The 21174-nt window shown below is 43.7% G+C and overlaps 6 protein-coding genes across 7 annotated transcripts; 4 read left to right on the top strand and 2 right to left on the bottom strand.

The window, feature by feature from the left end:
• On the top strand, positions 332-2114 carry LOC8083698 (probable WRKY transcription factor 47). The gene is made up of 3 exons (XM_002467897.2): positions 332-847; positions 951-1055; positions 1395-2114. The coding sequence occupies exons 1-3, from the start codon at positions 804-806 to the stop codon at positions 1921-1923; spliced, it is 678 nt and encodes a 225-aa protein (XP_002467942.1). The 5' UTR covers positions 332-803; the 3' UTR covers positions 1924-2114.
• On the bottom strand, positions 6318-7354 carry LOC8055906 (octanoyltransferase). Its single transcript, XM_002465300.2, has one exon. The coding sequence runs from the start codon at positions 7316-7318 to the stop codon at positions 6584-6586; it is 735 nt and encodes a 244-aa protein (XP_002465345.1). The 5' UTR covers positions 7319-7354; the 3' UTR covers positions 6318-6583.
• On the top strand, positions 7638-9967 carry LOC8083697 (tRNA-specific adenosine deaminase 2). The gene is made up of 7 exons (XM_002467896.2): positions 7638-7777; positions 7852-7889; positions 7976-8042; positions 8166-8325; positions 8417-8522; positions 8718-8821; positions 9555-9967. Exons 1-7 carry the CDS (start codon positions 7742-7744, stop codon positions 9593-9595), a joined length of 552 nt encoding a protein of 183 aa, XP_002467941.1. The 5' UTR covers positions 7638-7741; the 3' UTR covers positions 9596-9967.
• LOC8055905 (chromosome partition protein Smc) lies at positions 10233-14712 on the bottom strand. 2 transcript variants are annotated; one of them, XM_021445905.1, is made up of 5 exons: positions 14550-14712; positions 13979-14336; positions 11468-13421; positions 11005-11211; positions 10233-10776 (listed from the first exon to the last, which is right to left on the bottom strand). In XM_021445905.1, the coding sequence occupies exons 2-5, from the start codon at positions 14308-14310 to the stop codon at positions 10441-10443; spliced, it is 2829 nt and encodes a 942-aa protein (XP_021301580.1). In that variant the 5' UTR covers positions 14311-14336; positions 14550-14712; the 3' UTR covers positions 10233-10440. The 2 variants fall into 2 exon arrangements, with proteins under 2 accessions (XP_021301580.1, XP_021301583.1); XM_021445908.1 differs by having other exon boundaries at positions 10374-10776; positions 13979-14339.
• On the top strand, positions 15833-18312 carry LOC8055904 (14 kDa zinc-binding protein). Its single transcript, XM_002467895.2, has 5 exons — positions 15833-16041; positions 16660-16717; positions 17597-17686; positions 17796-17913; positions 18014-18312. Exons 1-5 carry the CDS (start codon positions 15986-15988, stop codon positions 18079-18081), a joined length of 390 nt encoding a protein of 129 aa, XP_002467940.1. The 5' UTR covers positions 15833-15985; the 3' UTR covers positions 18082-18312.
• Positions 18635-21132, top strand: LOC8083696. The gene is made up of 9 exons (XM_002467894.2): positions 18635-18907; positions 19072-19247; positions 19322-19426; positions 19550-19606; positions 19695-19775; positions 20298-20332; positions 20438-20527; positions 20621-20774; positions 20893-21132. The coding sequence occupies exons 1-9, from the start codon at positions 18772-18774 to the stop codon at positions 21016-21018; spliced, it is 960 nt and encodes a 319-aa protein (XP_002467939.1). The 5' UTR covers positions 18635-18771; the 3' UTR covers positions 21019-21132.

The raw sequence follows: 21174 nt of genomic DNA, 5'->3' as shown, positions 1-21174 counted from the left end.
ATCAATCAGGTCAAGCCCCAGCTGGTAGGGTACAGTACCTAGCCCTACCTCTTTTCTTTTTTTTTTATTATTATCCTTGCTACCACCTCAACTTCCATTCCGGAAACAAGATTTTGAACCGGTCTCCTCTCTTCGAAGATATATATATATTTTGTAGAGAAATACTAGTAGATCAGCTGGGGGCTTAATTTAGCCCAATATGTGACTGTGAGATCAATGACAGTGCTTATGCAATAAACAAATACGCGCGACACATCATTCGAGGCCACTTGTACGCACCTCCGGCTCCGGCAGTGTTGAGCTGGGGGGGTGGGGTGGGGGGGGGGGGGGGCTGAGAAGAAGGCGCACAGAAATTTCTCAGGTCGCCCCCCTCCCCCCACCCCAGGCCGTCGGTGAGCCTGGGGCACGTGACAGCGATACGCCGGAGGCCAAGATAATCTTTGCATCGTTCTCGGTCTGGGTTCCGGACAGTTTTTATATTGCCGCGAGGTCTCCATTATTATGGAGTTTCTCTCCCGTCCCGTCCCGTCCCTTCCCTTCTCTCTGTGATGTGTTGTCATTAGTAAGCTGTTAAGCTAAAGGGCTCCTCCTCCTCTCTGCTTTGCGCTGCCCGGTGTGCTCCTGCTGTGCTGCGGTGTCTGGTCAAGTACGCTTCCGAATTAAAAGCGCTTCCGGCCTGCAACCTGCTTGCTGCCTCTCTGCTCCCACGGCCGGCCGCCTGCCCGCGTCTTCTTCCTCACCCCTCTCCCTCCTGCGGTCCCGTCCCTGCATTTCTTGATTCCTTCCTTCACCGGAACCAAGCAATGTCTCCGGCGCCGACTTCGCATCACTCGCAGATCAATTCGAGGTAAAACTAACTGCGACTGTGTTTCGCCTTGTGATCTTCGCACCTGCCTGCGCGCCGGTTCAATTTGGAGGGGGCGCCGCCTGATTTCGTTGTCTCTTGGCAGGAAGGAGAAGCGGATGAGGAAGGTGGACACCTTCGCGCCGCACAACGACGGCCACCAATGGAGGAAGTACGGCGAGAAGAAGATCAACAACACCAACTTCCCCAGGTCGGTCCGGTCCGGCGCTGATTTTACTTGTTTGTTTTTAGAAAAAAAAACCCAGATTTTACTTGTTTTGTTTCTTTTCTTCCTCGTTTGTTTTTTACTTTACCGGGGGGGAAAGGGCTTCTGCATCTGCATGTGTTCTGAGAAATCTATCCTCGCCAGCAAAGAATACGCCTTTTATCGTATAGCCAACCTCCTTTGACTTTTGCTGTTCGTTTCCTTTCCTCCCATTCTCCGCATCCAAAATCGGCGGGCCAAAATTTTCATTCAGCAGATGTTCATTCCACTCGCTCGCCGCTCACACACAGGTTCTTCTTCTTCTTCTTGTCTCCGGTGCTGCAGGTATTACTACAGATGCACGTACAAGGACAACATGAACTGCCCGGCCACGAAGCAGGTGCAGCAGAAGGACCACAGCGACCCGCCATTGTACGCGGTCACCTACTACAACGAGCACTCGTGCAACAGCGCCTTCCTCCCGCTCTCCCCCTCCGAGTTCCAGCTGCAGACCTCGTCCGGGAAGGCCGTCTCCATCTGCTTCGACTCCTCGTCCGGGGCGGCGGCGCCGCAAGAACCGCCGGCCACGGCAGCGGCCACCAATGCCAGCGGCGGCGGCGGCTCGCCGTCTTCCAGCGCGGCGGCGGTGGCGGCGGCGCGGAGAGGCACGCCGCCGGAGATCAGTAACCCGCCCGTGCTGCGGCGGTCCGAGACGTACCCGTGGGGCGCAGGCGCCGCCGGTGTCGTGGAGCAGAAGCCGGCGTCCTGCAGCACCGAGTGCCACGACGCCTTCTCGGGTGCCGCCGGCGCCGTGCCGGAGGAGGTGGTAGATGCAGGCAGATTTGGGTCTATCAGGTTCTTCCATTTTTTGTAAATTGATCAGTGGAAGACAATTGATTTTACTTCGACAAACTAATATGATACAGATGTCTTCTTTTCTTCTTCTTCTTTTTGTTCCTTTATTACATGCCGAAGCTTACTAGAGATTCGCATGTTACTTTTGTTTTATTGGTTCGAAATCGAAAAAATACCACTGCTAATTTCAATCCAACAGTTCATTTATTATGCAAGCTGTGCCTGTTGATTAACGTATATTCTGATATTCAGGATATTATTTATATATATAGAAATAGTGCTAAAATAAAATCAATGTTCCTATGAAACTCCCGGGTTATGCAAGACAGTGAACGGGCGATCAAAATCTGAACACAAGGTGAAAAATGGAAGCAAAATTAGACAAAGACGAAGTAGGCCCCGCCTTCTTCTTTTGCAAAGAGGATGATGCAAAGTTTCTCTATGTAAAAAAGGACATTCAAATGCCGCCCCCTGAAGAATATGACCATGGACAAGCAAGAGCAGTCCAGCACAATTGTCAACAATATTTTGAGTGCTCCACCGGCGGCTGGAGTAGCATTTCAGCATGAATAACGTGGAAAAGAACTGCACGTTTTATTTTAAGTAACATGGACCCAGCTCCAACTCTCACACACTTTAAGCACATTTTGTTTATATCTGTAGTTCGTAGATTAACTAAAATAATTTAAATTTAGTCTGAACTGTAAACAAAATGTTTTAGTTTAAATTTATGCTGTACCTCTAACTCCAAAACTAAGATTTTTCCTAGAGTAAGTATACCTCTAGTACGAATTTGTCATGCATAAGGTCAGTCTCAACAGAGGTTTTTATAAAAGTTTCACACAAATTAATATGCTGATGTGATACTATATTAAGGAAGAAAGAGATGATAAGAGTTTCATGAAAGTAGATGAAACTCTTCTCAACTGTTTTCAAAATATAAATGTTTTAAAAACTAGACCTCTAACCACGCATCTGCAATGCACCTTTCTTATTTTCCAAATACACCTTTCTCTTTTCTCAATAATCTCTACATCTTCTTCTCTCTTTCTCTCACCCTTTCATTTTTTATGCATCATACTTTTTCTCTTCTCCTTAATTCCGTGTGCCAGACTCATAAGATTTTCTATTACGAGATGGAAGAAGTAATTATGATAAGAGGAAGTAGATGTTGCAAGGATACATATGAGTTGGATTCCTCAGTTTCATATTCAAGGCATTCTAACCCGCTGCACCATGTTTGGTTGGAGTAATTTAAAGAGGAAATAAGAATTTGGATATAGAAGTTTATAAATCTTTTGTTTGTTTCATGGGGGTGGAAATTTTAGTGGGAAGAGAAATGGAAGTTTAGAGAACAGCTCCCAATATCACTTCCCCGAGGAGGGGTGAGAATTGAGTGGAAATTGTGCTCTTGATGAAAGATGAATAGATATCATCACCGTCCATTGTAGACTCCCGTATTATTTTCCTCCACTAACCAAACAAAGGATTAAAACTAACAAATCAGCGAACAATACTTCTATTGTTTTTCAGACAAACGAACATGCTTTAAATATCAAATTTAGACCTAAATTTCTTCGATCAACTCTTATAACTAATTCCCCCACCTTTTCCCTTGCAGTTGCCAAACGCACCGCTCCAGGTTTGCTTGACCACTAGCCTTGACAAACATATATGTTGAAATAGGAAAAACTATCAGATGAAATACAGTAGGTACTAGGTAGTAACTCTAGGCGTTCGGGTTACCCGATTATTTCAGGTCGGGTAGTTCGGGTAATGAAAAACGTTACCCGATTACAGCCCCAAAAAATTGCTACCCGCAAATTCGGGTTCGAGTATATCCAATTTACCCGAAATATACAAGATAACAGGAAATACTCAAACATCACAGAATTTCTCATACAACTAGAACTGAATAATTGGTAAGTTGATAACTGATATGTTGAACCGCAGGTGCCAACACAAAGACCATATACACTCCATATACATTGGCACATTGCAATTTCTAGAGATACAGCAACCTACAGACCACTGATTCAATGATTTACGGATCAAATACTAAGAAAAATAGGGACACAAGTGTTAGGGTTAGGGAATAAGAATACTTACATTGCAGTCGTCCATCAATCTTCAGGTCGCCTGGCGCTGGATTCCCTCTCCTGCGAGGTGACGCGCGGCGGCGGGAGGTGGCCTGACGGGGGCCGGCAGCAGTGGCGTCGAGCTCCGAAGACCGTCTCGCCAATGGACTGAGGGCGGCGTCGGCGCACAGTGAGGTGAGACGGAGGACAGGGGAGTGTGGTCGGTAGCGGGCTCATGGCTTGGTTTTGAAGGAGACGACAAATGGGGAGTCGGGGTCTCGGGGAGACGCCGGGGACTCAAGAGTCAGGGAGACGACGGCGAGTTACGAGATGAGTTAATGAGGACCCTGAAGCCAAGGAGCCGGAGGTGGCTTAGCTTTGACTACGACAACATAAAATTATGGGTAGTTCGGGTACCGGGCATAGTTACCCGAATTACCCAATATAAATTCGGGTAACAGAATTTGCTATCCGAACAAGATATCGGGTAGTGCGGGTTCGGGTAGTTCGGATCCGAGTCCGGGTATTTCGGGTTCGGGTAACGGGTAGCGGGTAATATGCCCAAAGTTACTAGGTAGTATACTTGTTCAAAGTGTGCAACATCAAAAATTGTCAACCTTCCGATCTCCATGTTCACTGTTAGGGGCTATTTCGATCACTAGAGTAAATATTAGTCCTAGGCTATTTAAAAGGTTGAATGATTTTTAGTTCAACTTAACTAGTTGTTGGTCAATCTAAGTAGTCTATGAATCTAAAGAGCACATAACTAGTCTTTAATAATAAATTTTAGTTGGACTAACAACTAGTCTAGGTGATCCAAACAAACCCTTATTCGTCCCTCTAAAGTATTTGTTATTTTCTTTTCTTCTATCCTTAGGATAAGGCGCACTTGGAACAAAAGAAAAATAGAGGATTCTAGCGGCCTGCAATCCAATAAAAAAGTGTCCTGTCATTTGGAACGAAGGATTAGATTGCTAAAACCATATGATTTTCCCATGAAATAACTTGTTTTGTAGGAATTTTAGAGGAATTCTATCAAGAGGTTGAACCTCATGAAAGTTTTCTTTGTGTCACATTCTCATAGAATTCATGTGTTTTTTTCCTGCACTCGAACTAAGCATTCAATCTTGCAGTTCCCTATATTTTATAGGTATATATAGTTCAAGATATTATAGTATTCAAACCCTATGATTTTTCTATTCCTACATTTCCAGAATCATGTGTTCTAAAGAGACCTAATGCATACCCTAAAGCTTTGTTTGGGGTACGACAAAAGACAGTGGCACCAAGCCCACTGATCAGCCCAACAAAACATCACTACTAAATTGGACAGACAAAAAGTGCAACAGAATAGTGTCGGAAGGAGGAGAAAAAACACACCAACAAAACACTAAAACAGTACAATCTAAGAAACGAAAATATTTATGCATTCCATGTCTTGTGGAGAGTGATAATTGATTTCCTATGGCCCCATAGTAGTAGATCATCATGACACCGTCGGGAAAATCGAGCATTTGTTTCTTGATGAAACAAATCATAGATCATAGCTATTTTTTTGCCAGGGCTAGCCATTTCACTAGTCGATTGGAGGGGATTGAGGGGTGTTTATTTCTACTCCCTCCCAACTCTTTGCAAGGGCTATGTCCCCCACCCAACCACACCACCTTGACAGCATTAAGTTGTGACGGGTCACGCGCTGAGACCTTCTTCCCGCGTCGTGCTCCATTCCTCGCCCACCCCCGCCGCCTCCCCCGTTGCCCTAGCCAGCGACAACCTCGCCACAGACCGTCCACCCTTGCCGCTTTGCCTCGCCCTCTCCTAACTTCGCGGAAGCTCGCTGCTGTCGTCCTCACCCCACCCCTACCCCCGCCCCTGACTCGCTACACCACCTGCTACTCGCCACCCCTCCCCCCCCCCCGCGCGCCCACCCTAACCAAAGCACCTCGTCACTTACCACAACCGCAATGTCCTGTTGCTAATCCCGCCCAACCGGTTGTTCCCCCACCATCTCTCTCGCTACCCTTCAACCTGCCACCAGCGCCATGTCACGGATGCCTCCCCCAAACCCCCTTCTAGAGCCGCCAGAGATGGAATTTCTAACTTCATCGTCATCGGAACCCTACCACCGTCAGCTTCTTTCTCTCTAGCACTGGGGCGGGGACAAACTCCTTCTCTGGCGCAGGCACGGGCACGGCCGCCTTCCTCCCCGTTGTGTGCAGGCGCAGGCGCATGGGTTGCGCGCTTGGCGTGTGCCAACCCAGAGTGTAATAAACTTTGCGCACCGTTAAATGTTCACTACTTCAAGGAAAAAAACAGAGAACTGAAGAGAATCACATCATCAACAATTGCTTGTTGCTTTCAATTTCCACTAACGATTCAGCGCGCTGCAACCATTCAAATTAGAAAAACAATACTAATGCAAGTGTTACTGCTGCCCTTACACGTTACATCTAAATACAGAATTGTGTATTTCCATGAAGCCCTCGACAGGCTGTGCTCCAAAAATTGATCACAGGATGTATGAGACGAAAAAAACATTTCAAAATTTGATCAAAACAGCTACTGGATGTGTAATCCAAAGAACGCAAACTGAACCACGCGTCAGGAATGTGTAGCAGCAACTCCAATCAGGACTCCACGCTCAGAATCATCCTTGAATTCCACATCAGTAAAACCCAGAGTTGTCGCCAAGCACCGCACGAGCTGGTCGTGGATGACCCCGTCGTCCGGGAGCTCCACTCCGTCCCCCACCTCCCGCCGCAGCGACGTCACCCCCTTGCCGGCGATGCCGCATGGCACGATGTGCTCGAAGTAGCCCAGGTCGGGGTCGATGTTGAATGCCAGGCCGTGCCACGTGAACCCGGAGGAGATCCTGACCCCGATGGCGCCGATCTTGCGGTCCCCGACCCACACCCCGGTCTCGCCGGGGTCCCCGGGCCGCGCGAAGACGCCGTGGAGCGCCGCCACCTGGATCATCGCGGACTCGAGCCCCTCGACGTACCTCCGCGCGCCGAGCCGCAGGGAGCGGAGCGACAGGACCGGGTACAGCACGGCCTGCCGCGGCCCGTGGAACGTGACGTCGCCGCCCCGCTCCGTGCGGTGGAGCTCGGCGCCCATGGCGCGCAGCTCGGCCTCCGGCGCGAGCAGGTTCCGCTCCGCCTTCTCGCGCTGCTTGCCCAGGGTGTAGGTCGGCGGGTGCTGCAGCGACAGAACGAGGTCGCCGACGCGGCCGGCCTTGCGGTCCGCGACAAGACGCTCCTGGAGCTGGAGCGCTTCGCCGTACTTCACCACGCCGAGCCTCCACGCCTCCAGGACCCTCCGCGCGCCACCGCTCATCTCCCTCGCGGTCGGTAGGGGAAGAGAGACGGCCGGGATGCTCGACGCCGTGGTCGGGGACGAGCAGAGAGGAGGGAGGCGACGTGGATGGGCACGGCCCACGGGCTTATGAGACGCCGAAAAGTGACCCAACCCACCCAAGCTACAAAAGGGCCCAGAGGGTATAGTCCATAGGCGGACTCACCGTCCTCCCGCTCCCGCCGTCCAGCGCCGCCGCGGAGACGCTCTCCAGCAACGCCCGAGCGACGGTTGCCGCTGCCCAACGCCCCTACCTCGACGCGCCGCGGCCGTCCGTGCCCCCGAGCTGCAGAGCGCCGTCCAGTCCTGCTCCAGCACCCTGAGCGGCTGCGCCCTTACGCCAGCCGACCCGTGCTTGTGCCTGCTTAGCGTAGAAATTGGATTCATTGCTCCCTGGTCTGGAGGATGGCGACGGCTTTTATGGAGCAAGCACTCGAGCAGGTACGGCTGCTAATCCTGCTCGCTTTGCAACTGGAGCGTGTATGATTTTACCTTCGGCTGATTGTTTTGCGTAGGCAAAGTTTGCGCTGGATAACCTCGAGGTCCCTGTTGGGTATGCTCTCGCTTATTCGCGATAGTCGTTTAAGATTCTTATTTTGCGCCTGGTTATATCCTTGCTAATTCCCTCGCTCATGTTAGGTGTGTGATTGTGGAGGACGGGAAAGTGATCTCCTCTGGCAGCAACAAGACGAATGCCACCCGAAATGTGAGCTATGCTTTCTTTACTTTTTTTTTTTTACGGGAGCCTGTGGATGCCGGCTTTAAGATATTTGTCATGTGTCCGTTTGGCCAATTCATGTCATTATGTTGTGACTTTCCATGTTGCAAGGCTACCAGACATGCTGAGATGGAAGCTATTGATGTCCTGCTCCGGGAGTGGCAAAGCATGGGTCTTGATCAGACACAGGTTGCGGAGAAATTTGCAGGATGCGACCTTTATGTCACGTGTGAGCCATGTATAATGTGTGCGACAGCATTGTCGATAATTGGTCTGAATTTTTTATTTTCTATGTTCTCCTGTTAAACTGTTTATATTTATAGAAACTTCCGATTTTGACATGTTGTGCTTTCATTGGCTAGGAATAAGAGAAGTTTACTTTGGTTGTGCCAATGACAAATTTGGAGGATGTGGATCAATCATGTCATTGCACAAGGGTGATACTTCTTCGTCAGATGATTTATCAGGGTAAGTGGAAGGCAACACGGAACATCTTGGAAAAATGATTGCTTATTCATGCTAGCACTTAGTATGTTGCATGCGCTGTCATGATTTCTGCAAAGTTGGACCTGCTTGGTCTTTCTGTTTTGATGCTTGTGATACATAGTTTTAGGCACTAACAAATTGTACCTACAAACATTACCTTGTATGTTTGTTTGTTAGGAGCCAAGCCTCTAAACCAAAAGGTTTCAAATGCACTGGAGGGATCATGGCTGAAGAAGCGGTAGCTCTTTTTAGGTGTTTCTACGAACAAGGAAACCCAAATGGTTTGTACTTTTGCATGCACGTATTATTATACAATCATTTCTAGAATTTTTGCATCTGCATAGACTTCTCAAGCAGGTCTCAAGTTATAATAATATTACCCTGTGTTGCCTATGTTGATTTTGTACAGTTAGCTGGGTTCATGATTTTGTGGCATTATTACACACAGCAAGTACAATTTCATCAAGCCTCTTATGACTACACAGCAGGGTTTAAAGTTTTGGCAAAATTTTGCCGAAATTTCACGAATTTCGATATTTTTTGTCATGGCCGAAAGAAAATTCCGAAAATTTTTATATTACACTAATACATGGGTTATACAACTCGAGACTCATATTTTCTACTGTTTATGTTGCATATCTTCTCTACTCAATAGATGTGTGTAGCCATAAATCATTGCAAATATTTTGTTTAGATCTATTTTTTTATAGAAAAGTAATACTTCATGTGTAAGTTTCTAAAAAAAATGTTCAGCAAAATTTTGGCTGAATTTCATGAATTTGGGGGGCGACTGAAAAACTATTGAGAACCATATACTGGTGTTATGGGAAGAATACCTAGTGGATATATATAAAAATAATAATCTTATACCAAAAAGTGTGGCTAGGTTAACAGTCATTTTGCATACTGGTTTCGCAGAGCAAAAAGAACCTTTTTCATGTCATTTAAGCTCCTGATAAAGTTTTTCTTCATTTAAGCTTCTGATATTTTTTTTCTTCTGCGTACATGTTTCAGCCCCAAGGCCTCACAGACCAGTTCGAACGCCTCAACAATGATTGGTTTGTTTACCTGGACTACAATCACAACGCAAAAACCTCAGGAGTGCAGACATACAAACTTGACTGTAAAACTAATTTAGGATTCATTGTATGCTTTAGTGTGAAGCTTGTATGCTACTATTTGATAGTGTCTTTTTAGTCTGGGAGCACAGCCACATTTCTTGATCGCAGATACCCTGCATGTTTGGCAATTTAAAAGGATATGTGACAGAAGAGTTTTGAGTTTGTCAGTCTCCGTAAAATCCAGCCTTATGCAATTGCAGTAGATTGTTTCCAACATTTGTAATCTTGAAAGAAATATTTTCATTTTTTTTTGTACGAAATACTTTTATGAGGTACTTCTATGCTTAAAAATTTGAGAGAAAAAAACAGAGTTCAAATTGCTTACAACTTCAAGCATTTCAAAATTGATGCAATTCCTTTATAAAGCATTGAAACACCAGTTAACCACGTGGACTAGTTCTGGAAAAGTTCATGCATCTTTCATGTTATGAAAAAAAGAGAAGATACGCAAGACAGCAATGCCACAAAAACCAAGCGTACAGAATAGATCGCATGGTGGCAAACGAGTTTGCTATAAGCTTTCGACCTCCTTGTACCCTCCTAGAAAGTCATCCTCACTCTCAATCTTTACTAGAATAGAGAATGTCTATATTTAGATATCCAATTGAATAGGTTGTTGGAGAGTATTTTTCATCAAAATCTTGATTCCTATAAATTTGGAAGAATATAAAGTCTCTTGGAGTTGCTCCAAAGAGCCATACAAGCTACTATACTGTTGTCCACAAAGAGGAACAGTCGTCTATTTCAGAATCGAGTTCTGCTATTTGTTCTATGCACATTTACTCCATACCGAACTGCCTCATCGATCGAGGGCTGCAGATGATGTCAAATGGCTTGTCACTACCGTCACGCAATATTGAAATCTCACCCTCTCGAAGCAGTATCTCACTCTCCTTAAGCTGTAAATCTTCATCAAGTGCTCTAATCTTCTGCTTTAACGAAGCAACTTCATTTTGCAAGCCACCGACAGTTCTTCTCATCTGTTTAGATTCCTGCCACGAGACATCCCTTTCATCGCTTACCGTTTTGAGCATGCAGCGAAGAGCAGTCAGTTCCTTTGCAGATTCCTGGTAATCCTGCTCAACCTGGTTAATTATCTCGTCTTTCTTCAAACCCTGTAATGTGAGAAGTTGAAACCAAAGATCACAATGGAGCCATGTGCAGGTGTAATATCATCAGAAACAAGTAGAAAAATATAGCTGGCAACATCTAATGATTCACCTTTGGAAGGATAATGCATCAAGATAGAAACAACAGATTTTAGGAAGTAAGACAAACTAAAATACACTTGACAAGGGAAAATATGAAAAATAGCTATTCAGGAATCAGGGTTTTCGGGTCACCTGAACTTCCAAATGCTTGTACTTGTGTGTGAGGCATCGCAGTTCATCTTGAACTCTCTGGATCTCATTTTGCAGTACCTCTTGGACCCTGACTGAAGCTGCAAGATCTGACTGCAACTGTTCAATGTCTAATTCCTTGGACAGAAGTTTCTCTTTTAGAACCCTACTGATCATAGCTTCTTCTCTCAGCTTAATTTCAATGTCATCCTGCACAAAAGAAAAATACAAAAAATGTGGATTGCTTTAGCTTCTGATGCTGCCTTTTGGCTTGAATTACCCAAGCTACTATATTATTCCAGCAACTTCTATGATAAGAAAATGTATTTTCATATTCTACAAAACAGATACTACACTAGAATTATTTCACAATGAGTTACAAGAACATGTCTGACATGAATACTACTAACAACATTTAAAGAGTTCAGTTATCCCTAAACATAAGAAACCAAAAGATAGGTCATACCCTGGATAACTTCTCTTGTCCAGAAAGATAACCTTCAGCTCTTTGTTCAATCTCTTCTTCGTTTTGCTTCTTAGTCAACAGAGATTTGATCGTACGCAGACTCTGTTTTACATTCTCAATTCCTCCTGTCAGGCTTTGGTACTTCAGACTGTACTCGATGGCTACTAATGCATCAACATCACTGCTGTTCTCACTCTTCTTTGATTTGATCAATTCCAACAACTTGGCACAAAGTTGGTTAGAATCGTCAAGTAATGATAAACCTTGTGTCTGCAAACTCTCCACTCTAGCCTGAAGCTCATGGTCAAGACGAACTGTGGAAAAATTTGCTCCATCCTCACTCCTCTTTAGACGATTGAAAATCGCTACATTCTCTTGCCTAAGAGACTCCATCTCAAGGGTACAGGATTGAATTTCTCTTCTCAGATTTTGCTCAACTCCGGTAAGTCTGAGAAGTTCCATCTGCATCCTGTTTATTATATCACTATTTCCAGCAGCTCTCTTTTCTATTTCAGCACCAAATCCTTTTCTTAGGCCAGTAATTGTTTTCTCCTGTTCATTAGACGTCCTTTGTAATCTTGCAATTATTTTGTGTAAAACCTTTTTGTCCTCCTCTTTGTCTTTCAAAGATTCTCGGATCATGTCCCTTTCCTCTATAGCTATATTGAGGTTATCTTGCAATTTTACTGAGGAGCTATGAAGATTGTCACGGTCATCTTTTACTTCCTGCAGCTCACTGTTCAGATGCTTGTTTTGCAGCTCTAGACTTTTAATCCTACTAGTGGCATCAACTTTGTATGATTCAAGCAAAGTAATTTCTCTCTGAAATGACACATTCTGCTCTGCAAGCTCTCTTACCCTTTCCTGTAGTCTTTGTTCTTCAGATTGAAATCTCTCCAGTTTGACTGAACAATCATTTGACCTTCTATCCAATTCCCTTTCCAAGTTACTTTGTAGATCGATCTTCTCCTTCTCCAGCCTTCTGGTTCTGGTTTCTAATTCTAACTTGGATCTCTTATATTGTTCTTTGGCTGCAAATCTTTCTGTAAGACGTGCCTTAATCTGTGAAGATACTTCAGCTGCCAATTTTTTTCTATCTTCAATCAGACCCTCAATGAATTGCCAGATTTCAGTTGAATTTGACCTCTTATCCCTGAGTGCATTAAGTTTACTGTTTTCTACAAGGGGAACCATAAGGCATGCATCAACTTCTTTAGCTCTTTGAAGCAACTTTTCATCAGTGTCCTGTTCCAAGTAGAAATCATGAACACCATGAGACTGATCATGACAATGGATGTCTGCAGTGAAGTATCTTGAGGTAGAACTGGAAAGAGGATCCGTTGAAGTGCTGTAGAAGAATGGAGATGGAGGTCGTACATCTTGCAAGTCCTCAAAGATGTCATCCACAGTAGTCATATTCTGTGATCTGCACTCTTCAAAATTTGAAAGATACTCAGAAGATGCTTCAAGACATCTTGCATCATGTCCACCTTCATGACACACAGATGCAACCTTGAAGGCACCCTTTGTTCCCTCATAGGCAAGATGGGAATGCCAGATGTCATCGGTATCAACGTTAGAGGGGTTCTCAATGATCTCTTTGCACACTTTTGGTGAAGATGGTGCTGTGGAAGGTGGCCGTGGTGGCCGTTCCCGTCCCAAATAAGGAGCTGTAGATCTGACGGGGAATTTCTGGTTCTGCTTCTCATTTAGTCTGGCAACTTCTTGCTCACCATCAATATACAAATCCAGTACCTCATTCTTATTCACGAAATTGGTCAACTTAGCAGGCCTGCATTTTAATGAAACAGGAGAACTAACAGAAGAGTGTCCTGTTGAGCATGAGTGGCATCTTGAATGAGATGAGTCAGTTTCCTGGAATCCATGTGAATTTGAGACCTTTACCATGTATTCTCTTCTACTGTGGTGTCTTCCTGGTGAACATGTGTAGCTCCTGCGGATAACCTTTGTTAGTAATATTTTCAGGCATCATAAAAAGAACATTGTAAACTAATTTCAAAGAACAACCTGAATGTTACTGCAGATTACATGGGTCCAAAGGAGATTTTCTAACAACAATGTCATGGAACACATAAATTAAATTAAAAGAACAAGCTGAATGTTAATGCAGATTACGTCCACAACAAAGAAAAGAAAATAAGAGGTAGAGCTAATTATGAACTGAAAAGTGAATAAACTAAATTCTTACGAAGAGTAAGTCTCTTAGTAACTCGCATTAGCAATATTTGTAGACGTACAAGATGAATATGCACCAAAAACAATAGTTCTGCTACAATGTGATTCATGCTTGTGGCCAAATTCGATGATACCATATCAGACTGTAAAATGTAACTCTACAAAACTAATAGATGGCATTTTTTCATCATAATTATTATTGTTTTACCAAGGGAGGGACTAAGTGATGTTGCTAGTAGTATTCATTGCCATAGTAGTGAAATTCTAACCATTCGAACGCTAGTAATAGGTAAAATGTGTAGTCTAGCCACTTACTCCGCTTTGCCGAAAGGACCAGGCGCGTCTGAATCATTGGACTTAGGACATAGAACATCGTGTGAGTAACTCATCATCTGTTCATCCAAAGAATGATCCATGGCTGATGATGTCAACGAAAAGGACCTCCTGAGCTGTGGATGGGATGATTCCACATTCCTTGATGCACCATGCCGGCTTCTAGATCTGAATGACCGCGCACCAGGAGATCGCTGAGCGCCACTGGTGCCTGCTTCATCAACTTTTTTCTCACTCATGGTATCATTTGCCCGTGCTGCTTTTCCATTCTGGGCACTGCTTGTGAACGAGCGGAATGGGAAGAATCTTCTCATATTCCAGGACCAGGATGGCTAACAGTCTGCTGCAGCAGAAAATCTTGGGTTCAGTTAAACAGCCATCGTAGCTCATAGACTGAAAAGCAGGGGCTGACGACAGTGGATGTACACATGTACAGCCGATAATTTTTTTTTGCAAAGGATTCGAAGTTAGCAGGCATCAAATTGCCAAACAGAGTTAGGGTTTGGGGGCTCGGTTTCGCACAGAAGGAAGGGAAGACAAGGGGTGGGAATACCTGGTGGGTGTTCGCCGCCAGAAAGGAGGCCGAAAAGAAGGCCTCGACACCTGGCGTAGGCGGCGGCGGCGGCGGCGGAGACGGTAGCCCACCCAGTCGTCTGCTCGTCGCAGAGAGGAGAGTGTGCACGCGGGACGAAATTGAACCGTGAACGGATGCGGGGCACGCGGCGGCAGCCCAGTCCGGCGTTGTTCGGCCCAGGGGCCAGGGGAGCTCACCCGTGCTGGGCCCTTTTTCACGTATTTTTTAATTTATTTTTTCTTCTTTCTTTCTTTTTCTCTTTTTTCACCCCTATTTTTTATTCTTCTTCTTCTTTTCGTATTTATCCTCATCGTTCATCAGACGCTGCTAATGGTTAGACATAATGTATCTCTAAATGCTGCTCTAAATTCATAGCTAGACATAATGTATCTCTAAATGCGTAGCCAATGATGTACACGTAGAAAAACAGAATGACTTCCAATTTACAACTCAAGAAAACAAAAATAAAATATAAAATATGATAGATCAAATGGAAAAACTAAGAAAATGGTTCGTTCTCTTTTGAAATATCTGCAAGCGAAAATGTAACCAGTATACTAAATTTATGATATACATCTATAGCTCTTTCAGAATGTTTTTTGGACGGTCAGGTGCGTGGCCAAAAAGGATCTCATTCTTGCATGACTGCATCAAACGTTTCTTTTGGAAAATAGCCAGTAAAAAGGTCTATTTTACAACACATAAATAATTACATATGTATTGCACTGTAACTATTCAAAATGCTGTTTTTTTCTTTTTGCATAAGTTTCTTTTCAAACTCAAATATAATGTTCATAGATGATTGCATCTATATCATTGTAAACATTCATATCTTGGTCTGAATTTTCCATACATCAGTTTTGGTGCAGTAACCGAAACCACAAGGGAAGACACTGATTATTGAAAAGATCCGCCTTTTCCTCAGTGAACCGTAACGTAAGTGCATCTAAAAAAATTATAAATCTCACTTCTAAATTATTATTTCGATATTCATTTATCTAGAAATTATTTTCTATACCTTTCTACTCTCTCAAAACTTTTATATTTTTGGTGAATCCTCTAGAGAGCTATTCTTGTTTTCTATTTTTGGCTAGCGACAAATTCAGAATAGAATAGAGTTATATTTAAATAAACATTTAAATGATCTCCTGGAGGGTAATTTTTCAAAAAAGAAACTTTATTTCTAGCAATTAGGAATGGTACAGAGAAGTTTGACAAAAAAAAGACAAAAATGCCAGAAGGCACGAAGCAGAAGGCACAACTCATGTCATCATGTGCCTCTCACCTTAGGGCAAAATGGTAAATTGACAGAGCAAGCGAGGGTTCCATCGGAGGCTTTACTTCGTTTATCCACGGAACACTTCCGGTGCCGGCGGCGACCACTTGTGTGCTCGGGGAGGCGATCGATCGTCACCATGTCCTCGGAGAAGGAGGCGGCGCTCGCCGCCGTGCCCAACGACAGCCCAACCATGTAAGCACCCTGCCCTTATCCCCGCGCCCTCTGTTGCAAGACCCACTGATTTGTAGTAAGAGACACCGTAGCAGTACAGTTCGGTGGTAATTGTAACCGCTCCATGTATCATTTGGAACCTGAGACTTGGAGATTGTTGATCTGGTAATCCCGAACGTCAGATCGGAATTTGGTTCCCCAGTCTTAGTAACTCGGGGGGCCTCCGCGTAAGCGGGGATTGCTTAGGTTAGGTCTAGATCCTACTCTATAATCCTGCTTTATAGTGGATATAATAATGGATTATGATATATTATGCTTCGAAGCATTTGAGACCAGTAGTTTCTTTATTGGAAATTTGGGCTGCTGAATTAGTCAGCTCATACTAACCAACGTAAAAAAAAAAAAAAAAAAAAAAAAAAAAAAAAAAAAAAACTAACCAACGTAATGCACAAAGAAACCGTCTGAGCTTAATGAATACTGAAATTTGGTGCTTGTAACCATTGAGATAAGTTGATTGGCAATGACAAGTTTGGGGTTCAAAATGACAAAAAAAAAAGGTTCAAGTACCTGCATTGTGCACATTGAATAGGAAAGACTTTGGGCAAGTGTATTAGTTTCTGATGTTTGTTGCATCTGCAGATTTGACAAGATCATCAAAAAGGAAATACCTTCTACTGTGGTTTATGAGGATGAGAAGGTATTGTTTAGTGTTTTCCTCTATATTCAATTAGGTTGAAAAACATTTTCTTACAAGTTCCATTGGTTGCTTCACCTGCAATTATTCCATTATGTGCTTTATGTTTAGGACATGATACTATGAAAATTGATTTCCTGATAAGTGATAACTGATAAGCATGTGAAATTGTGATGTGGGAAATTGTGAGACGGTTGGTCACAATAACTGGTCAAATGCTGTTGGTACCATTATGTTGAATTGATATGCTGGAAAAATGTTAGTACCTGTTATGTGTATGCCAAGTAATCCCTTAAAACTTGTTTTAGGATGCAGTAAGAATATTCTCTTATTAGGTGGACTATGTGCTGATGTTTGCATCTTTAGATAATGACGATTATACATTTTGTTAATGATGGAGAACTGGATGACTGACTGAGCCTTACTGCTTAGAACTTAAGCCACAATGTCTCATTGTTTGTCTAATATTTAAGTTGCTTCCAAAATTGATGAACTTTTACTATTTCATAGTAGAAAGCATATTATGACAAGGAAAACTGTAATTATCAGATCTGCATATTCTTTTGTTTTCTAAGCATTATCACTTCTATACAAAATTATTTTATTCAAATGAAAACAAACAACCTGGTTGTCCTTTGCCGAGTAGCCGTTCTTGCCAATTATCATGTTACAGGGAATCAGAGTTTCTATGTTGTCAATGGCTACTGTGCTAGATTTCTAAATTGCAACTGTGCTGAGCGAAGTGGGCGCTTGGTTGAATTCTGCTGTTTACTGCTTTGTGTGAATAGCTAAACCTTCAGCCCAATATGTGGTTCTTCTTTTACTACAGATTATGATTATTTGTAATCTATGAAGCACATCGATCTGATGTTTTGGTTTCAGGTACTGGCTTTCAGGGACATAAACCCTCAAGCTCCAACACACATCCTCATCATCCCCAAAGTCAAGGATGGACTAACTGGCCTGTCAAAGGTAGAGTTTACTGCCCATCAATCACACTGTACTGTAGTTGTCTGAAATCTGTAATCCTCAAAAGCCAAAAGAAATACATTTCATCTTGACCTATTTTCCTACTTCATAGGCTGAAGAGAGGCACATAGAGATACTTGGCTATCTTCTCTATGTTGCCAAGGTTGTTGCAAAGCAGGAAGGACTTGAAGATGGCTATCGCGTTGTCATCAATGATGGCCCAAGTGGATGTATGTGCAACTGACTCAATGCCCTTAAAGCACTGTCTCTGTGGCACTTGTTTTGCAACTTCCCGTACTAACCAACACATGTGGGTTTCTTCGATTGCAGGTCAATCTGTCTACCACATTCACGTTCATCTCCTCGGAGGCAGGCAAATGAACTGGCCCCCAGGCTAAGAATATCTTGTTGTTGATCAGTCTTCGTGGCAAGGATTGCTACTCCATTTCAGAATAATCCCTGTAATTTCCATAAAAGCTAGTGCCACCTTGTGCTGTATTTGTGGAATTACCGGAAGCATCCTGCTGTGATCTATGAATGAACACAAGAAACTTGTACCTGGTATCATGGATTGACTTATCCTTATTGATCAGCTGGAGGTTGTCCACTGGCCTTGTTAGTCTGCTCAATTTTCTCGCCAGTCTGCTTTTTTCCTCTAAGAACAATAGCTTCGTTACCTGCATTTGATTCGCTTATATTGGCTTAACAGCAAGGTTGTTCAAATCGTAAATTCTAAATAGCATTTGTAGATTCTGTATATGATTCCGAGAATCTACAAATGCTACGGTATAAGTGAGATTTGACAGCCATGCTTAGCACACTTGATTCAGGACCCCAATACTATTACTTTGGAAATTTCGGGTATCACTATCACTTTAATTGCCCATCCTTTATCAACTGGACCAGTTGGGCCAGAAAATAAAAGCTGGATAGGATTGAGGGCTTGAGGCCCGGCCGTAAGAGAAGATATTTTGCAGTTTTGTGACGCCTTCGAGTTTGGTGGATTGTGTCGAGGGAACGCCAGGACGGCCACGGGCCACGGCCAGCGCTCGCTCGCTCGCTCTTCGTCCTGATAGCTTGAAACCGCCATGGCCATGGGGCTCCCCGGCCTCCGCTGCTGCCGCCTCCCCGCTCGCGGGTCGCTCCCTCCACTCGGTCCCGCCCTCGCTCGCAGGCCCCTCCCGCGGACCTCGGCTCTCCGCTACTCCTCCCTCCAAGCCCAAGGTATTTTCACCCACCTTTTGCTTCGTATAATATCCTCCGTTTTGGATGTGCTCCTACCTCTCCGTCGCCGGACCGGAGTACCGAATGCCGAGCGCTTAGACGATCAGTAGAACTTTCGTGTCTTTTTTGGTTGGTATATTAATTATTTAACCTGCTGCTAACAGCCGGGGACAGTATTGGGGAGGAGGTCCTGCGCATGTTCCTTGAGGAGAGGCAGCTGCACGGCGATTTCGTCACCAAGATCTCTGACATGGTCTGGAGGAGGAATGGCGCCAATGTTGATGCGGCTGAGGCGACCACGGGCCAAGGGAGTGCTGTAGATGTTGCCCCGCCTGAAGTCGTGAGTTCTGCCAATCAGGATGTCTGTGTTTTCGGCTTCATTAACAGATATTAACCGACCTAATTGGGATATAGGTGCGGGAAGATGCTGTGGACGAGGGAATGTTGAGACTAGCAGCAGCCAGAGATTGGGTGTCCGGTGACAGCAGCCCTCCTTTGAGCAAGAGGCTTTCTGCTAAGGTGTGACATCCGCTGTTCATTGTTTAGGATCGTGAGTATGCTATTGCAACAATAGCTGATGGATTTCATTAAAAAAACAATAGCTGATGGAGAATTGGGAATGATTTTTGCAAATGATGGCAGGATAGGCAGAATGAGAGCGACAAAAGGAAGGAGCTGAATCTTTTGAAATATGAAGCAGTATGATTCCTTTCCAGTGTTCTATTTTCCATTTTCTATGTTATTGCTTAAAAGAGTAATTACATGTTCATCTATTGATACCTTGCAGCTCAAGGACGAATTGCTACTCTTGACCACAGGAATTGGAGCAGCATGTAGTTTATACTGTCTCCTGGTTTTCTCTCTCGAGGTACATCCTCATTATTAAAAGAAAGAAACTAGTAAACTAACTCTATATCATAATTAAATGTTTCTGTGTCTAATTTAGAACTCTTGAAGCCAACTGATGTTTAGCCCCAAAACAGCAGCTCGGTTTGAAGGCTAATATAAAGTGCATTGCCTAATATGTTTCTGCATAACTGGCTGAACTGGGTTGTATGGGCAATTAAGCGCACTTAGTTTGTCATTTATGCATTCTGGACCTTGCATCATATTCATGTTAGTTTTTGAATCATGCACTCTGGCCAATATAAGGGGATGCACCAAACATATATACAACCTGATTTGTCTATTTTTTTTCTTATTTCAAGTGTTCTTTCTTAAATGGTTTATTAATGGTTGCATCATTAATTGGACATACAAACACCTAGCTAAGAGCATCAGCTCTGCCCTTACTTTGAAATGATTCGAGGTTAGTGAACATAAAATAATCTAAGTGTGCCTAAATGTGAGTAACTACTGTGACTAAATCATTAATCTTCTTATTGAACAGACTGCTGTCAGTTATGCTTTTGGGGTTGGTTTCAGGTAAGCAAGCCCTTCGCAGCCTAGGAGATTTTTACTCATGATGTCTGCTGAAGTTTTAACAAGTGTTTGAAGTATTCTGAAACTTGTTGCTCTTATGTCAAACAGTTGCTTGTATCTTCAACTTCTGTGTCGACATGCTGATAACCTATCAAAGGAAGATATTCCAGAAGTTTTTCTTAGGAAGAAAGTGAAGAAGTAGGTTTCAAGATTCCACCAGTCTGTATCCCATTACTCGGTTTCTCGCATTCTGATTGTTTAAATAATTATGCCTATTTATGGAAATGCTAGAATTGGCATTACAAGTGAAGATTTGAAGAATACAATAGAGAAGACATTGGGTGGTGCAGGAGTAGCTCTTTCATCCCCAAGGCTTGTGATTCCTGCCGTGATTTTTGGATTGTCAGCTTTATCAGATCACTTCCAAAATAGCTTCAGTTTTGAGGTGAGAGCACCACTCTGCTACTGTATTAAATCTCATTTAATTGGCAGATTGCCAGATATACCCTCCAGAATATATTCTTCCGCAAACATTTACTGAAAGACTAGCTCTCTTTATGCAGGTTCTTCCAGGGATGATGGGTTTCCTTGCATACAAGGCTGCAGCTTTGGTTCAAGTCTACAGAGATAACGAGGACCTCCGCTTGATACTCCCTGAGGAAGAGGGCGCTGACAGTGACAGCACTTGATGTATACAAATTAGAGATTATGTTAACCCAGTTGTCGATAAATACAGAACAGACCACTTTACAGAGTCACACTTCTGAATTTTGAATAAAACTTCTCTTTAGGATATACTGAAATTCGTTTGCTTAGTCGACCTTTTTTTTGGAGGGGGTAAAAAG

This window comes from Sorghum bicolor, chromosome 1 (assembly GCF_000003195.3).
Source record: "Sorghum bicolor cultivar BTx623 chromosome 1, Sorghum_bicolor_NCBIv3, whole genome shotgun sequence".
Taxonomy (NCBI): Eukaryota; Viridiplantae; Streptophyta; class Magnoliopsida; order Poales; family Poaceae; genus Sorghum; species Sorghum bicolor.
This window is presented reverse-complemented; position numbering and strand designations above follow the sequence as displayed.